General features: G+C 37.8%; 1 protein-coding gene across 1 annotated transcript in view; it reads right to left on the bottom strand.

Annotated features, from left to right (window-relative positions):
• SATB2 (SATB homeobox 2) overlaps positions 1-15,026 on the bottom strand; it is a 193,134-nt gene that overhangs the window by 77,247 nt on the left and 100,861 nt on the right. The window contains exon 7 of the mRNA XM_060016358.1: positions 3,558-4,030. Coding sequence (XP_059872341.1) covers positions 3,558-4,030 — 473 coding nt within the window. The remainder of the gene's footprint in view (positions 1-3,557; positions 4,031-15,026) is intronic.

The raw sequence follows: 15,026 nt of genomic DNA, 5'->3' as shown, positions 1-15,026 counted from the left end.
GCTTTCCCAAATTAAAAGCAGAAATTTAAAAGGAAACACTCATACATTCCTATGCAGTTTCCATTTGATATCCTCAAGACTTGCCCATGAACTCAAGCTCACGTTGATTGAATGTGAATGTTTCTTTCTGGGTGTAGCCATCTTACAAATTTAATGGCAGGAGGAAAATAATAAAATGCGTTCCATGCTTCAATTAGACCTTTTATAACTTGGCACTTGAAAGATGGCAATGCCGAAGAAAAATCATTAATCCCCAAAAATAGGCAAGAAGAGTTGGGCAGGAGAAGACAGAGCTCCAGGAGTCTAGGGCCTTGGCACAGCATTTCCTCACACCAACACAGCCCGCCTTTTGTCTAGCCTCATCGTGAGCCTTCTTCTCTCATGCTTCATGCTATTTGGATGAAATGTATACTGTATTTGATTCTAAAATCCAAAGCAATACGACCATGCTCTCAATTTTATCCTTATCCAAAGGAGCGGTATAAATAACCAGCAATAAAATGTTGGCTAGCCTTGAAATGCCTATTTATGCACATGAATGATAGATGAAAGAACACACACATACACACACACTCACAGAACTGCAAGATACAGACTAAAAGACGCATCCTTCTACTTTGTGTTTTATAATAGTATGCAACAGACTTGCCCCAAAGGATCAGAGTTCTTCATAACCCCAGTTCAGATAACTGTGGACACACAAATGCAGCCCTAGTACTTTGAGTCACAAGAGAATAGTGGTAGAGTGATGTTTGGAACATGTGCAGCCCTCTGTGAACCTCCGAACTCATTTTCAAATGATGTATTGACTCTGTGAATAACAGAATGTATAAGTTAGCTAGGAGTCAAGGGAGCTAGAGATTTCACCCCTCTTGGTCTCCTGCCATACCTAAGCTGTCAGCACCAAACCTCAAACAATCCCACTGCGTTTCTCCCCTGCTCCGACTCCTGCAGTTCCAGCATGGCTGAAGACTGTTACCAAACCACAGTGGTTGGTTCCATCACTAGTTCATGCTGTTTGACTTCAGCTGAGGCCCCAAACTACCTCACAAATTCTTCTATCTCAAATTGACTCCCTCTCACATCCAAACTGTCAACCCATTTCTGGTCTCCCTTTCAACACCAAATTTTGGAAAGAGTAATTTGCAGCCACTGCTTCTGTATCCTCAAGAGTTAATCCATCCTGAACTCCTAAATTCTCTCTCCTGCCTTCACCACTCAAATGAAATTATATTCTAAAGTTTGCCAAAGATCTCTCCCAACCAATCGCCAAATCTCATGGCACCGTTTCAAGCTTCCCCTTCCCAGACTTAGTTTTCCAGACACAGACAAGTCTCCTTCTGGAAACTCTTTACCCAGGTCCTCTATACTTTTATCAGCATCTCCCTTTTCTTCCACCTCCACCTGCCCCCACCTCTCTGGGCATTTCTCTGTCTCTTTTTCTAGTGTTAGTAGTGCCGGTGGCCTCTCCCCTCCTTCCCCTGTCTCTTTAAATCCCAGGCTCTGTGAATAAACTTCTGTGAATAAACTTTCTCTAACCCTGACAACTCTTCTTAGCACTAAACTGTTATTTTCAATGACTGCTGCACATCTTCACTTAAGAAGTCTGCTAGCACTTCAAAGTCAAAATAGCCCAATCCAAAATAATCACTTTAACCTTACTCCAACCATCTCTTTCAATGCCCTCCTTGATTCTCTACATAATTTCACTATATTCTTAGTCACCAGGCTCAAACCTTGGTGTTACCTTCACTCCAGGCAGTTGCACTGTCAACTTTACTCTCACAATGCTTTTTGACTGTACCGTCTACTCCATCGCCGTCAGTCTTGTTCAAAACTTCTACACATTTCAGCTGGACGCTTAAGGCGGCTTCCTAAATGATATTCCTAACCCTCTTGCGATCACTAAGGGGAAGAAAGTCTTCCTAAGATCCAATTCTGATCACTGGATTATAGCATATTCCTACATAAAACCTTCAGTGTTTCCAGTGCTTATTAAATAGAGTTCAAAGTTCTTAGCATGGCCCCAAGACCTTTTCAGATCTGTTCCCTCCACCTTTAGTTTTATTATCTAGCTTTGCTATCAACTACCAACTAATCCCGCCTTTTGCTGAATCAACACTTTTCTTGTGCATTTTTTTTTTTAGCCTAAAATACCCTTCTTCTCCGTGTTTTCCTGTTAAATTTTATTTACCCTTCAAGGTCTAACTGCCCAGCAACCTCATACTCAAATCAGTTGTTCACATGTGTGCTCACCCGTGGTCTTTTTCACCTTTGCGTCTGCACAGAGCCTGGCTTCCTGCCTTGCATTTAGTAGGGTGGCTAACTTAAACCGACCATCCTCCTGAAGACTTACCACACTCGCTCTACTGACAGTTAATGACTCCTCATGAACAGCCCCTGTAATCGCTGCGCACATTATCCTGCATTATTCACCTCACTTCACATATTACTCGAATTATCTGGGTACATTTTTTTTTTTTCACTACCAGGTTGGTTAGCTCCTTAAGATTAGGCACTTTTCCTTTTCTGTTACTCATACAGTTGGTCCTCTGTATCTGCGGATGTGAAACCCACAGATACGAAGGACCAGCTGTACTGCACCATTTTATATAAGGGACTTGAGCACCTGTGGAGTTTGGTATTCGTGGGGGGTTCCTGGAACCAATCCCGTGCAGATACCAGAGGGACAACAGTATAAGAGCTAGATTACTAGTTCTCAAAGTGGGACCCAGACCAGCAGTATCAGCATCACCTGGGACCTTGTTAGACATGCAAACTTCTGGGTCCCACCCTAGACCTGGTGAATCAGAAACTCTGGGAAGAGGCCCAGCAATCTGTGTTTTAACTGCCTTAAAACAGTGTGATTCTGATGCACACTCACGTTTAGCACTGGTGGGAACGAACTTAATTATAAGCAGCCCTCTATAAAATAAGATATAAATAAATAAACTGTTTACTGTCTTATCATTTAATATTATTTTGGCATATAATTCCCTCAAAACATTAAAAATATGAGTAATCTATCCATTTTTACTTCATCAATATCTTAAATCTAACTTGTACATTTTGAAGGGTTTATTAAAAAATTATAGAAATGATGACATATAGTGATATTCTTTCTATAAAGTTCAAAGACAAGGTAAATAATAGATTGTTTGGGCATGAACAGTTCTAGAACTAGTTTTTTTAAAAAACAAGGAATGATAAGCACAAAATTCAAGATCGGGTTACGTCTGGGGAAAAGCAAATGAAAAAAAGGGAGGAGAGGAGGAACACACAAAGAGACCCAGGTCATTGGTAACATTTCAGGTCCTGAGTTGGGTGGTGGGTTCACAGACATTCGTTACATTACTGAAATTGATTAATTAATATGGCCAAGTATGGATCAATGGTGATAGTATTTCATGAACTAAGGATTATTAATTAATCTAATTCTACATGCTCTGAGATCCATAAAAAAAATTTTAAAGAGATAAGAAAGAACTAATACTTGCCACAATCTGTCCTTAGTATTATTCTGAATCACCAATTATGACGTTCATTGCTAACGGTACCTGTGTGCGATTGAATGCCACTCTTGCAAAGACAGCTTGGGACACACTGGCCCTCTTCAGCTCATCTCTGACTTGCTGGTAGATATCTGGAGATACTTCCACAGAAGAGTTGGTTGGCTCCGGCTTAACTGCTCTGGGAATGGGTGGATGGTTCAGAAACTGCTGGTTGATGGCTTGAGGATGCTGGTGAGCCAGGAGCCGGCTAACGGCAATCTGTTGGTTTATCAGATGGGCCATGGCGATTTGTTGCCTGACAAGTTGTGGACTGAGCTGGGGAGAAAGAAGACCAGGGCTCATGATGGGCTGTAACGCGGGCACTTGGTTTCGGATTGGAGTACTGTGGTGGATTTGGCTATGTGGAGACTGTTCGCTGGTTTTCCCCAGGGATGCCAGCTGGTTCATATTTGGTAAATGCATTGGACGCTGGCCCAGAACACAATAGTCTGAAAGGTTTTCTCGTTCCACTCTTTCCACTGTTAAAAGATAAAAATGATAATTCATCATTATCGACATTGGCATAATTTGTTTCTGATACACGTAGTATTAAATTATATTTCTGGTATATTAATGACGTAGACGTTTTTCATACAAAGCTGGAAGCCCCAGAGTAAAAGTGAGTTATCCTTTCCTGGAAAATGTTACAATAATAGATTTTTCCATAGGTTATGGTATGAAAGTAAAAATATTTGCCACTTCAATTTTCTTTAATTCCTAAAACTAGGCATTTTATTAAATAGCCAAGACAGAAACCACTAACCATTACAAATTCTAAATCCTCTCATATTCCCAAGTTGTATCATCTCCCTCTGTGACAAAAGCACCAGCTGTTTTCATCTTCTGTAGTTTGTGGTTAATGGTGTAGTTCATGGTTATCAGGAAATGACAAGGACAACGTCTCCTGTCAAAGTAACTGCTACCTCCCAATAAAAATCTCACATAAATACTATTTTACAGCTATGGAAATATTTATACAAAATGTCTGTCACATAGTATATCCTTTCATCTCCTCACCTGCTATCTTTTTTATAGGAATATTTCTTTAAGAAATGGATATTTTAATGACTGTGATCTGCACTAGGATAAGAAAAAAGTCTCACAAAATTAATAACATCGCCTTGATTTGCCATTAAATAAAATTCTCCCTTTCTCCAGGTTATCTATCTTTTATGTTTTGTTGAACTTTAGTAAAGATTTAAGGAATAACCTTGAAAGGGAGAAAAAAAGAAAGTATCATATATGTTCATACATGAGGCAGATTCTTTTCTTCCCTCAAGAATATGCCTCAGGAAAGAGTCACATCAGAGTCAAATCCTTACCTAAAACTTTGTATTACATTATTATGTAAAGCAAAGGTTTGTTTGGGGAAAACACATTAGGCTGAAACAACCTCTATCCTTACTAGCTTTAAATGCTTATGGATGTAATCTAACAAAATCTGTGTTTTAAAGTAAAAATTCCTCATAGATTTAGTAATTTTTTCCTACAGCTGAAAGTGTTTGATATGATAATGCAAAAGCGTATTAATATAATGTTAAAGAACACTACTTGGAGTGGTTACATGCTGGAGAGCAGAAAAGTATTCACCTATAAGACACATTTTTAAAATAACTGCCCCCCTTATATGCAAATAGCGCTTGTAAATTGGTATATGGTTTACAGCGACAGAATCATATTTGATCAAAAAAGTGCTGAGTCTCAAAAAATTTAGGAAATTATGTGTGCTGGAAAACTAGTTGAGATGACTCAAAGTGATGACAAAGTCACTAGAACCAAACCACATGCAAAAAATTTGAATAAAATCAACCAATGAACTATAAAGCCAAGGAAAGTGATATTTCTAAATTAATATTTTATGTAATATGTGATTTTCAAGTACATATGTGGAAGTAAATTAATACATTAACCATATGTAAATAGATATCTGATCATTTTATCTATATTTCTAAAGGTTTTATATATTTAAAACTTCTCATTGGTAATATAGATAAACATCCACATCTTGGGAGCACCTTATATTCAGACATATACAGTATTTCTTCCTGCTTTTTAAAAAAACTGAGTGATTGCTTAACTTTCCTATGAACCCCTAAATAAGTCAAAAGTTTACCTCAAACTTCTTTAGGAGTTCAATTTCCAACCTAATCCTTTCAATGTAATTCATATAGTTTGTATTCAACTTTCCTTCATAAGGTTTAAGGTGAACAAATTATTTTAATCTTATTCTCTAAAGGCAAACGTTTTTCATTCATTGTATTAATTAAACCTTAAGGTATACAATCTGGAAAACCAAACCAAGCAAATGGTTAAGAGCCTTCAAACAAGGTAATCGAACACAGTTTTCATAGAACAGAAGTTACTATTGTAAGTTCCTTATTGAAAGAAGTAAAGAGACCACGGACTGCTTCCAGAGTAAAGTCATACTTTATAGGCAGAAATATTTGCCCTCAGGTAGACATTTGATTTGCTTTTGTTTGTTTGTTTGCTTTTTAATTCAGCCAAAATAAAGGCAAATTCAAGTAGCAAAAATTATGTTTTCGGGTACTTAAGAAGCAGACGGTTTATCCATTTCTTTTTCTACTTAAAAAGCATAGAAACACCCTCTTAATGCATACATTCTTTGATCAAAAGCCAATTTTCCAAAATGTCAGTATTTTCATCTTTCAATGACTTAATTACATTTGAGTTACTTTCTTAAGATACATCTAAATCCCATCATTAATAAAAAAACAAATGTCAGAGCTCCATGAAACCTCTATGAAATTGGTGCCGTAAGAATCAGAATAACGTCAGTCCACAGTCCTTTAAGATTATACATAATAATTCTCCTTTTCCTTATGAGTTCCCAGAGCATTAGAGTCTCATATAGTTAAGAACAGTAACTATGGAAGCATCCTTAGAGACATGTGGTAACACCATGAAGTATTAACTGATTAGTAAGCCATAATGAAGGCATTGCAAATGCAAATGTCTACACATGCAGGTAGAGCACAACAGCCAGAGAAGCCGGCAGCAGAGATGCTAGGAGGAGAGAGAGAAACCCTGCCCACTCCAAACAAAGCAGTCACTAACTTGATTCAGCCAGTTGTCTTTCTCATATTGTCATTTCTTTTTTTTTTTTTACATCTTTATTGGAGTATAATTGCTTTACCATGGTGTGTTAGTTTCTGCTTTATAACAAAGTGAATCAGCTATACATATACATATGTTCCCATATCTCTTCCCTCTTGCGTCTCCCTCCCTCCCACCCTCCCTATCCCACCCCTCCAGGCTGTCACAAAGCACTGAGGTGATATTCCTGTGCTATGCGGCTGCTTCCCACTAGCTATCTACCTTACGTTTGGTAGTGTATATATGTCCATGCCACGCTCTCACTTTGTCACAGCTTACCCTTCCCGCTCCCCATATCCTCAAGTCCATTCTCTAGTAGGTCTGTGTTTTTATTCCTGTCTTACCCCTTGGCTCTTCATGACATTTTTTTTTCTTAAATTCTGTATATATGTGTTAGCATACGGTATTTGTCTTTCTCTTTCTGACTTACTTCACTCTGTATGACAGACTCTAGGTCTATCCACCTCATTACAAATAGCTCAATTTCCTTTCTTTTTATGGCTGAGTAATATTCCATTGCATATATGTACCACATCTTCTTCAGGTTTTTTTTCAAAAAAATGAAAAATCTGGATTTTTACATGATAGCTCCTAAATTTAGGTATTGGCAAATAATTCTATTTTCAAAACACAATAAAAGCCAAACAAAACATTTCTGAAAACTAGATCCTGCCCATCCATGGGCTACCAGTGTCAAAATTTTGTCTACGAGACTAAAGACACCCGCTATGTTGTTAAAGAAAAAAATATTCAACAACACTTGTTAAAGATGTTAAGGCAGACCTTATCCAGGACCATCGCAATAGGTACAGGGACCACAGCAATGGGATTTTACAGTGGGGAGAGAGATTGGGCGCAACTCCAAATACAGTATGGGCAAGTGGGAATTTATAGCCAAGGAGCAGGGTGGAGGTCAGGGGATGGAAAATTACTAAAAGGAAACATCAGGAGTAAGTGGGATTCTGGCTAAACCAACCTAACAGGATTCTTTGCGAAAGACAGGCTAGGGTGATCAGACATCACCTGGGGGATGGTGGAGGATGAGGAACCTGATGAGAATGAGATATCCAGGGTGATCAGATACAAGGCTGGGGGTTTCTGGTTAAACTGACTTAGCAGGGTTCTTGTAAAACTGGATTTTACAAGGAAGTGCACAGATGGGCCTAGGAGAAGGTTCAGGAGCCTGTCTAAAGTTTGGTCAAGCAAAGAATCTTTGTCAATGTTCTCCAGTCCCTGACAGCTCTATCAATAAAAGTCAAGTTCTTTACTTCCAAGAATAAAGAAAAAACAAACAAACAAACCAATCATCCCAACTTTAAGAATGCCTAAACATCAAATGGTCACCAACAGGCTGCATCTCTTCTGACCAAGGTTCATGGTTTCAGGAACAGTTTGCACAGATTTTGCCAAATCTGAAAAACTTTTTTCTTTTTTTTCTGCTGCCACTCTTATACAGATAATATCAGAATAATATTTTAACCTCTTATGTCACAGCAGATGAAATACAAATGCTTACAAAAAAGTCAGAGGAGCATCAACAATGCACCAGACTCAGTCTGAAAGCTGAGCCTGGGCCTTCAGTATTTCTTTTCCCTTTTCTTTCTGGCCTTCCTTCCTCCCTTCCTTCCTTCCTTCCTTCCTTCCCTCCCTCCCTCCTTCCCTCTCTTCCTCCCTTTTTCTTTCTTTCTTGTTAAATTTGTTGAAAGTAACCACAATGACTAAAATGTAGACCTAACAGCAGTGCCTGATTTTGTGTTTTGCTTTTTCATTCTGATAGAAAACATCATGTTAAGTCTACTTTAAACTAAACCAAGACCAAAGGTAACTCCCTGGCTCTGCGGGCCCATCTTATCTCTGCAATACTCAGCCATGGATCAGAAATCCTTAAAAACCTGAAGGATAAAAGGCAGCACTGCCTCTCATGACGAGCACAATGTTCACATTCACAACAGAAAATATTCTCAATAAAGCCAAAATGCTTACTTATTAAAGAGACATTAAAAACACAACTGCTTCCAGGACTTTACATCAGAGCTGCAATTTAATTCACAGTGAATTTGATTCTACGGTTGGCAAAGTCCTAAAGGGCAATCTGTGAGGTGGGAAGTGCCTGGGAAGGAATGATTACCCCAGCTTCAAGTACAAGTCCCCAAACAGAGTGTGGCTTGAGGCTGTTGAGGCAAGTGGGGCTGAAATATTTCTACACTGGGTAGCTGAGCAGCTCTCTGCAGCTATTTTAACCTCTGGAGGAGGGTCCCAGTCCCGGGGCCTTGCCGGTGCATAACTAGGATCTGGAGTCTGCTCAGGTTTCTGAGAAACTCACAGTTCCAGTAGGACCTTGCCAATTCCTTTGAGCTTTCTGGGATTGAGTGAAAATTGCACAGACTAGGAAACAATTATGTAACCACCCTCTGAGCTTCTGGAGTTCTATATAACTCCAAAGTAGGAGAGGCCTTTGTAGCCCTGTATCAGAATCCCATGGGCTCCTGAAGCCTTCCCAAGCTCAGAGAGTTGATGTTCTAACCAAGAGCACCCTATGAACATTAGCTATTCAATGTCCAAGACCGCTGGCTATGGCAGGTTGCTCATAGACAAGAAAGTAACACTCCTCCCCAGGGATTTATCCACATTACAAGGAAAAGATATTTGGTTTAAAAATCTCATTTTATTTCATGCAATTTTAAGTACATTTTGAAGTCAAGTACTTATTTTAATAATCACAAATCCCTGATATATACATATGTATCTTAGGTGGTTGCAAGAACATTCTAAATACTCAAGAAAATATATGTCTATATATAAATCTTGTCTTATATTCCTCTCTGGCTCTTAATTTTTTATTATAATTTCTTTATGGCAATTTTGGGTAAATATGTTTTCAGCTGTTGGGAAAGATGTATGTTATAATAGTTAAAAGCAGAGATTTCTAAGCCAGACTGCCAGGGTTTAAATCTCAGCTCTACCATTTGGTAGATGTGTGACCTCAGGTAGGTTACTTAACTTCCCTGTGCCTTAGTTTCCTTGTATATTTAATGTGGGTTAAAACTTATGCCTACCATGAAGGATTACTGTGTGATTAAATGAGAATATATATCAACACTTAGAACAGTATCTGGCACTATGCAGTTTACCATTACTATTACATTCACCTTGCCTGTGTGTGTCTGTGTCTGTGTCTGTGTGTGTACTGGCATAGACGGATGGACATAAATTGTACATTTCAGTTTTGCGCTAGGTCAGAGATATTCAAAATATAGTCCCTTGAACCATCAACATCCATATTACCTGGAAGACTCTTAGAAATACAAATTCAGGATCTCTTAGAGTTCTTATGTATACCAAATTTCCAATGATTCTTATGTACATTAAAGTTTGAGAATCAATGTCTATATCATTTTTGCTTTTACTTATTGTCTTTTGAGATTATATAAAATACAGCTGCCAGGCGATTTTTATGTATGCTAAAGTTTGAGAATCGCTGTTCTATACTGTCTTTGCTTTTATGTTGTTGTTGTCTTTTGAGATTATACCAGACATTTATAACTGTCATATTCCATTTTTTTCTCTAAAACCTAATGACATTAAGGATTCAATCTGACTGAACGTTCACTATCCTATAAATGTATCTAAACATTTTAAATTTTCTTCTCTATGATGTATTTTTAGTTTTCGTTGATGATTAGTTTAGTTTTTGTTATACTGAAGAAGCATTGACTGGACCTGATACTAGAAAACTGCATTCAAATCTACATTCTAACTCTTACTAGCTGTGGGGTCTCTTTGAGCAAATTGGAGATTCTCTGGATCTCAGTTTTGCCATAGGGAAAATATTATTATCTTAGAATTGTAAGAGTAAATTTTAGATGATCAGTGTCTATGTGAAAGATCTTTATTAAAGGGCTACTGTAAATTTCACAAAATATCTATATAATTATGATTAACAGATTAGGCTTGACATTTCAAAATTTCCTGATTAGGACATTCTGACCAATGTCTGCTGTTTCCCAAAGGTCATCTAAAGAATTGCAACCTTTCCTTTGGTTTAAGTAACTATGCCATGTTACATCATGTTACTTTTTAAAACAAATCCCTACAGTTTAGAAGAATTCGTTGTCAATTTAGAATCACATGCTTCATGGCATATGCAGGAATATGTTGGATTCAGCTTCTCCAAATGAGGCTTAATAGTTCACATCCTGACCTTCAAATTAGGAGACAGCAGAATAGATGGGAAATAAAATGACAATCTCACAACTCTTGAAATTAAATTTACAGGAATGCTACATAAATATGGCTTTAAGTTTCAAAATTTATTATAAATAAAAAATGGAAAGAAAACTTAAGGAATAAAACATGCTTCAAATGTATACGTGTTACATTTACATTAACCAAAAGAAAGAAGGAGAGTGTCCTACAGTTTTTTTAATTGAAGCATAGTTGATTTACAATATTGTGTCGGTTTCATGTGTATAGCAAAGTGATTCAGTTATACATATATATGTATATATCTATATTTTTTTGGACTCTTTTCCATTATAGTTTATTACAACAGTATTTTAAAAAAGCAAATGTTTAATGGATTGCTTTTATTTTCCAGGTAATGAGTAGGTATCAAAAAGGTCCTAACTAAAAGAAATACACACACACACACACACACACACACACACACACACACACACACTAGTTTTTCTTCTTCAGTTTAGTGTTTCTCTGTTAGATTTCATTATTTTTATTACATCTATATTTGCTATACATGCTATATAAAGTAAACCCAGTAAAATTTCAATACTCCAAATATACTCCAATGACTTTATGCCCCGAAGTATACTTTCTGAAGAGGATTTATGAGCAAAAGGTAAAGCATCTGATATGTAGAGATGTCTGTCAATCAAAGCAAGACAGCATAGGATAGGTGGAAAGAAGAGCAAACTGGGATTTTTAAACCTGAGTTCTAACTAGCTGGGTGGTCTTGGGATTACCTGTAAAATGAGAAAGATTACCTGTAAACTGGTTTTAAAGCAACCTTCCAGCATCTTGATAGCATCTTAACGAGTACTGCTGCTAGGATTTTCAAAACAATTCCCTTTCTCAGAATAATTGCTTCTGTTTTTTGACTTTTCGGCAAAAATTCAAGACTTTCCCAAGATATCTCTCTTTGTGAAACTCCCCAATGCAACAGGAATAATAGTGGATTACAGTGGCAATAGCAGCAGTTGTAGTACTGCTCTTGCAAGGTTATCTATCAATACTGCTTAAAAGACTGATAATTTTTTCCAGAACTATGAACCTAGTGCTTCAATGCAAACCTTAACACAATTGCCTTTGAGAAATAAGCCCTGGGGTTTTGTCCATAGTTAGAATGAGTGGAAAGAAATGAATTGGGTAAAAGGCTTTGCACTGAGAAATTTCTGGAATTTCTGGCCTATGGATTTTTCCTTAAACCATTAAGATGCTTATACAAATGTAAACAGATTAGCAAGAATGAGTGCTAATGGATTCCTTAATAAGCTAACACTGCAGTATTCCCCAGAACAAATCCTGGAAACCCTGGATAGAAGAATATAAGCCAAATAAAAAAGGATAGTGCATTTCTCTGTGACTCCTTCAGCCTCAAAAAGTACTCTGGAAGTGATTCTACAAGGTAAGACACAGGCTGGCCATTTGGCACTCTTGGTGGGGAAGCTGCCAATCAAATCGACAATTCTGAATGGGCACCCAAACCTTGAGCACAGGGAAAAGATATTCTTGAGCATATCATTGCCTTGGACTTCCAAACCTCCACCCCAAGTTCCCTGCTCCCGTGACACTACACCCCAACATTGGGCCCCAATTTTAAGGATAATGATCCTGTCTAATACCAGAGAAGTCAGGTAACTTGTTCAGGGACAAATAGCAGTCCAAATGTAGACAAATAGTTAGGAAAAATTAAAATGATTAGGACTACTGGCTCTAGCCTCATAAGCATAATAAATCACAAGACCAGTGAAAACTAGTGGGTTTTTTTTCTCTTTTTCTGCATAACTCAAAGTGAAGTTCTCGGGGCCTAAATGTTTCACAAGTACTTTTGTTGTATTCCCTTTAGAGAAAAATGTTTTTATTATAAGTGACTGCAGGTAACATCTAGCCTTCTACCACTTACATAGTAGCTAAGGCACTGAGCTAAACCCTTTACACATCACTGTCATTTAATTCTCACATAACAATTGTATGACATAGATATTATTATGCCCACATTATTGAAGAAGAGGTTGAAGCTCAGGAAAAAACAATGTCACTAACCTATTAAAGCAAGTAGCAGAAATCAAACCAATGTCTTTAGGACCTTTAAAGTCTTTGCTTACGCTAACCTGCCCAACTTGGAACATGTGGTTGTTATTAATTTTAGGGTTCAAGTCAGGACTCATCAACTTTCCGACAGACAAGCCCTGCTTTCTGTTTGTATGTGTGTGTGCATGTGCACATGCGGCATGAAAATGCATAGGTGACATGATGAGTGGGTGAGTTATCTGAATGGTGAGGGCTCATCCTGAAGCCTCCACTCTATGCCCTGTAAACCTTCCTGATGTGACAGACTGCAGAAACCAGTCAGTTCTAAACAGTGAGGAAATTACGGATTGTTCCCAACTGAATGAGCTAATCACTAAAATAGGATTATTCGCGTTTGCTTGTTTATTGTTTTAATTCATATGATAGACATTTATTAATCAACTACTATGTACCAGAATGATGACAGCCCCTACAGATACAGTACTGAATAATACTAGCATGAAAGAACTCCATCTATAGATTTGCTTCAGACAATTTAACTGAGTATAGATGGGCCTGTAACAACTGCCTATGATATAAAATGCATTTCTATTTGATGATAAAACATAGCTCCTTTTAATCCCTATTTTGTTGTTTATTTAGCAGCTCATGCTAGTCATCTGTAATACAATTTCACACTCACTATGTTTATTTTCATGAATCCTTCCATTCTTTTATTTTTCTTGCAGCCAAAAGGCTTTGTCCCCAAATGAGTGTCATCAGCACGGAGTCCCACCTGACTGATGAAAGACATGAATCACACAACTGAGAGCTTTTGCAAGTACTCTTTATAAACTCTGTAAATATGAAGTGTTTGTTTGAAACAAGTAACCAACAAAAAATAAAATGGGGTAGGCACACTCATGTAACATGGTAATAACCTGAGAATCTCAGGCAATCACAATAAATTCATATATGATTGAACTACTATATGAACTTGGTGACATATAATTTTGACCTACGAAAATGGCATTTACATATGATTCAACCTGATATTTATTTAGACTCCTCTCTCCGAACTAGGCTACACATTAACGTTAAAAAGCCCTACTGTCCACCCAAAGTCTTTCACTGAGTTAAAACTCTTTTTAGAATGTAAACATAACACTAATTTTCCTGACAAACCAGAACAGCATCCTGTCTGCCAACACTGAACATGCCCAATCACTGAAAATACTCCTGACTTATTCTCTCCTAGTCAATAACTGTAGGTACAAAGTCAATTTGTTATATAAAAACTGCTTTTCTGTTAACACAAACATAGACAGACATGATCTCAAGAGCTAAAGCCAATATTCCATATATACCAGATACAAATCCCACGCTATTGGAAATTAAAAACAAAACTATAACCAGAAGAGTTCACTATATATAATTAAAGAAAATATTAGGAGTCTGAAAGGGCTGAAGGGCAAAGAAAAAAAATAAGTCTTTTAGGACTATGAAACCGAAAGGTTTTTTTTTCCTCTAAATTTGTTAAAGAGAATCTGTCTCCGGGTTGAGAACTTGCTTGCAAAGTCTCTGCCTAGAGCAAGATATTCAGAGCCAACTTTTTAACTCCTAATAAAACAAGACTTGGAAGGAAAATGCTTCCAGCCCCAAAAGCGAAGTGTACCAGCCGGCATTGTGATAATACCATATGACTGGTTTTCTTAGGTATATTTTCCCCTTATTATCAACTTCCTTTTCCCATCATATTAAGATCCACAAAAACATATATTATCTACCATAGAGCAACTTGTAGCTGAACACCTTTGTTTTTTGACAATAAAAGTTCATAGGACCGATTATGTTCCATGGAAAAAGTAAGCATTGTCCACCTTTACTGTGTCTGAATGCTATCGTCCCTTTTGGTTTCAAACAATGCTTCATGGGCTTCCCTGGTGGCGCAGTGGTTGAGAGTCCGCCTGCCGATGCAGGGGACACGGGTTTGTGCCCCGGTCCGGGAAGATCCCACGTGCCGTGGAGCAGCTGGGCCCCGTGAGCCATGGCCGCCGAGCCTGCGCGTCCGGAGCCTGTGCTCCGCAACGGAAAAGGCCACAGCAGTGAGAGTCC

The sequence above is a fragment of the Delphinus delphis genome, chromosome 7 (genome assembly GCF_949987515.2).
Source record: "Delphinus delphis chromosome 7, mDelDel1.2, whole genome shotgun sequence".
NCBI classification, from domain to species: Eukaryota; Metazoa; Chordata; class Mammalia; order Artiodactyla; family Delphinidae; genus Delphinus; species Delphinus delphis.
Note: the sequence above shows the minus strand (reverse complement) of the source record. Positions and strands in the feature narration are given on the sequence as shown.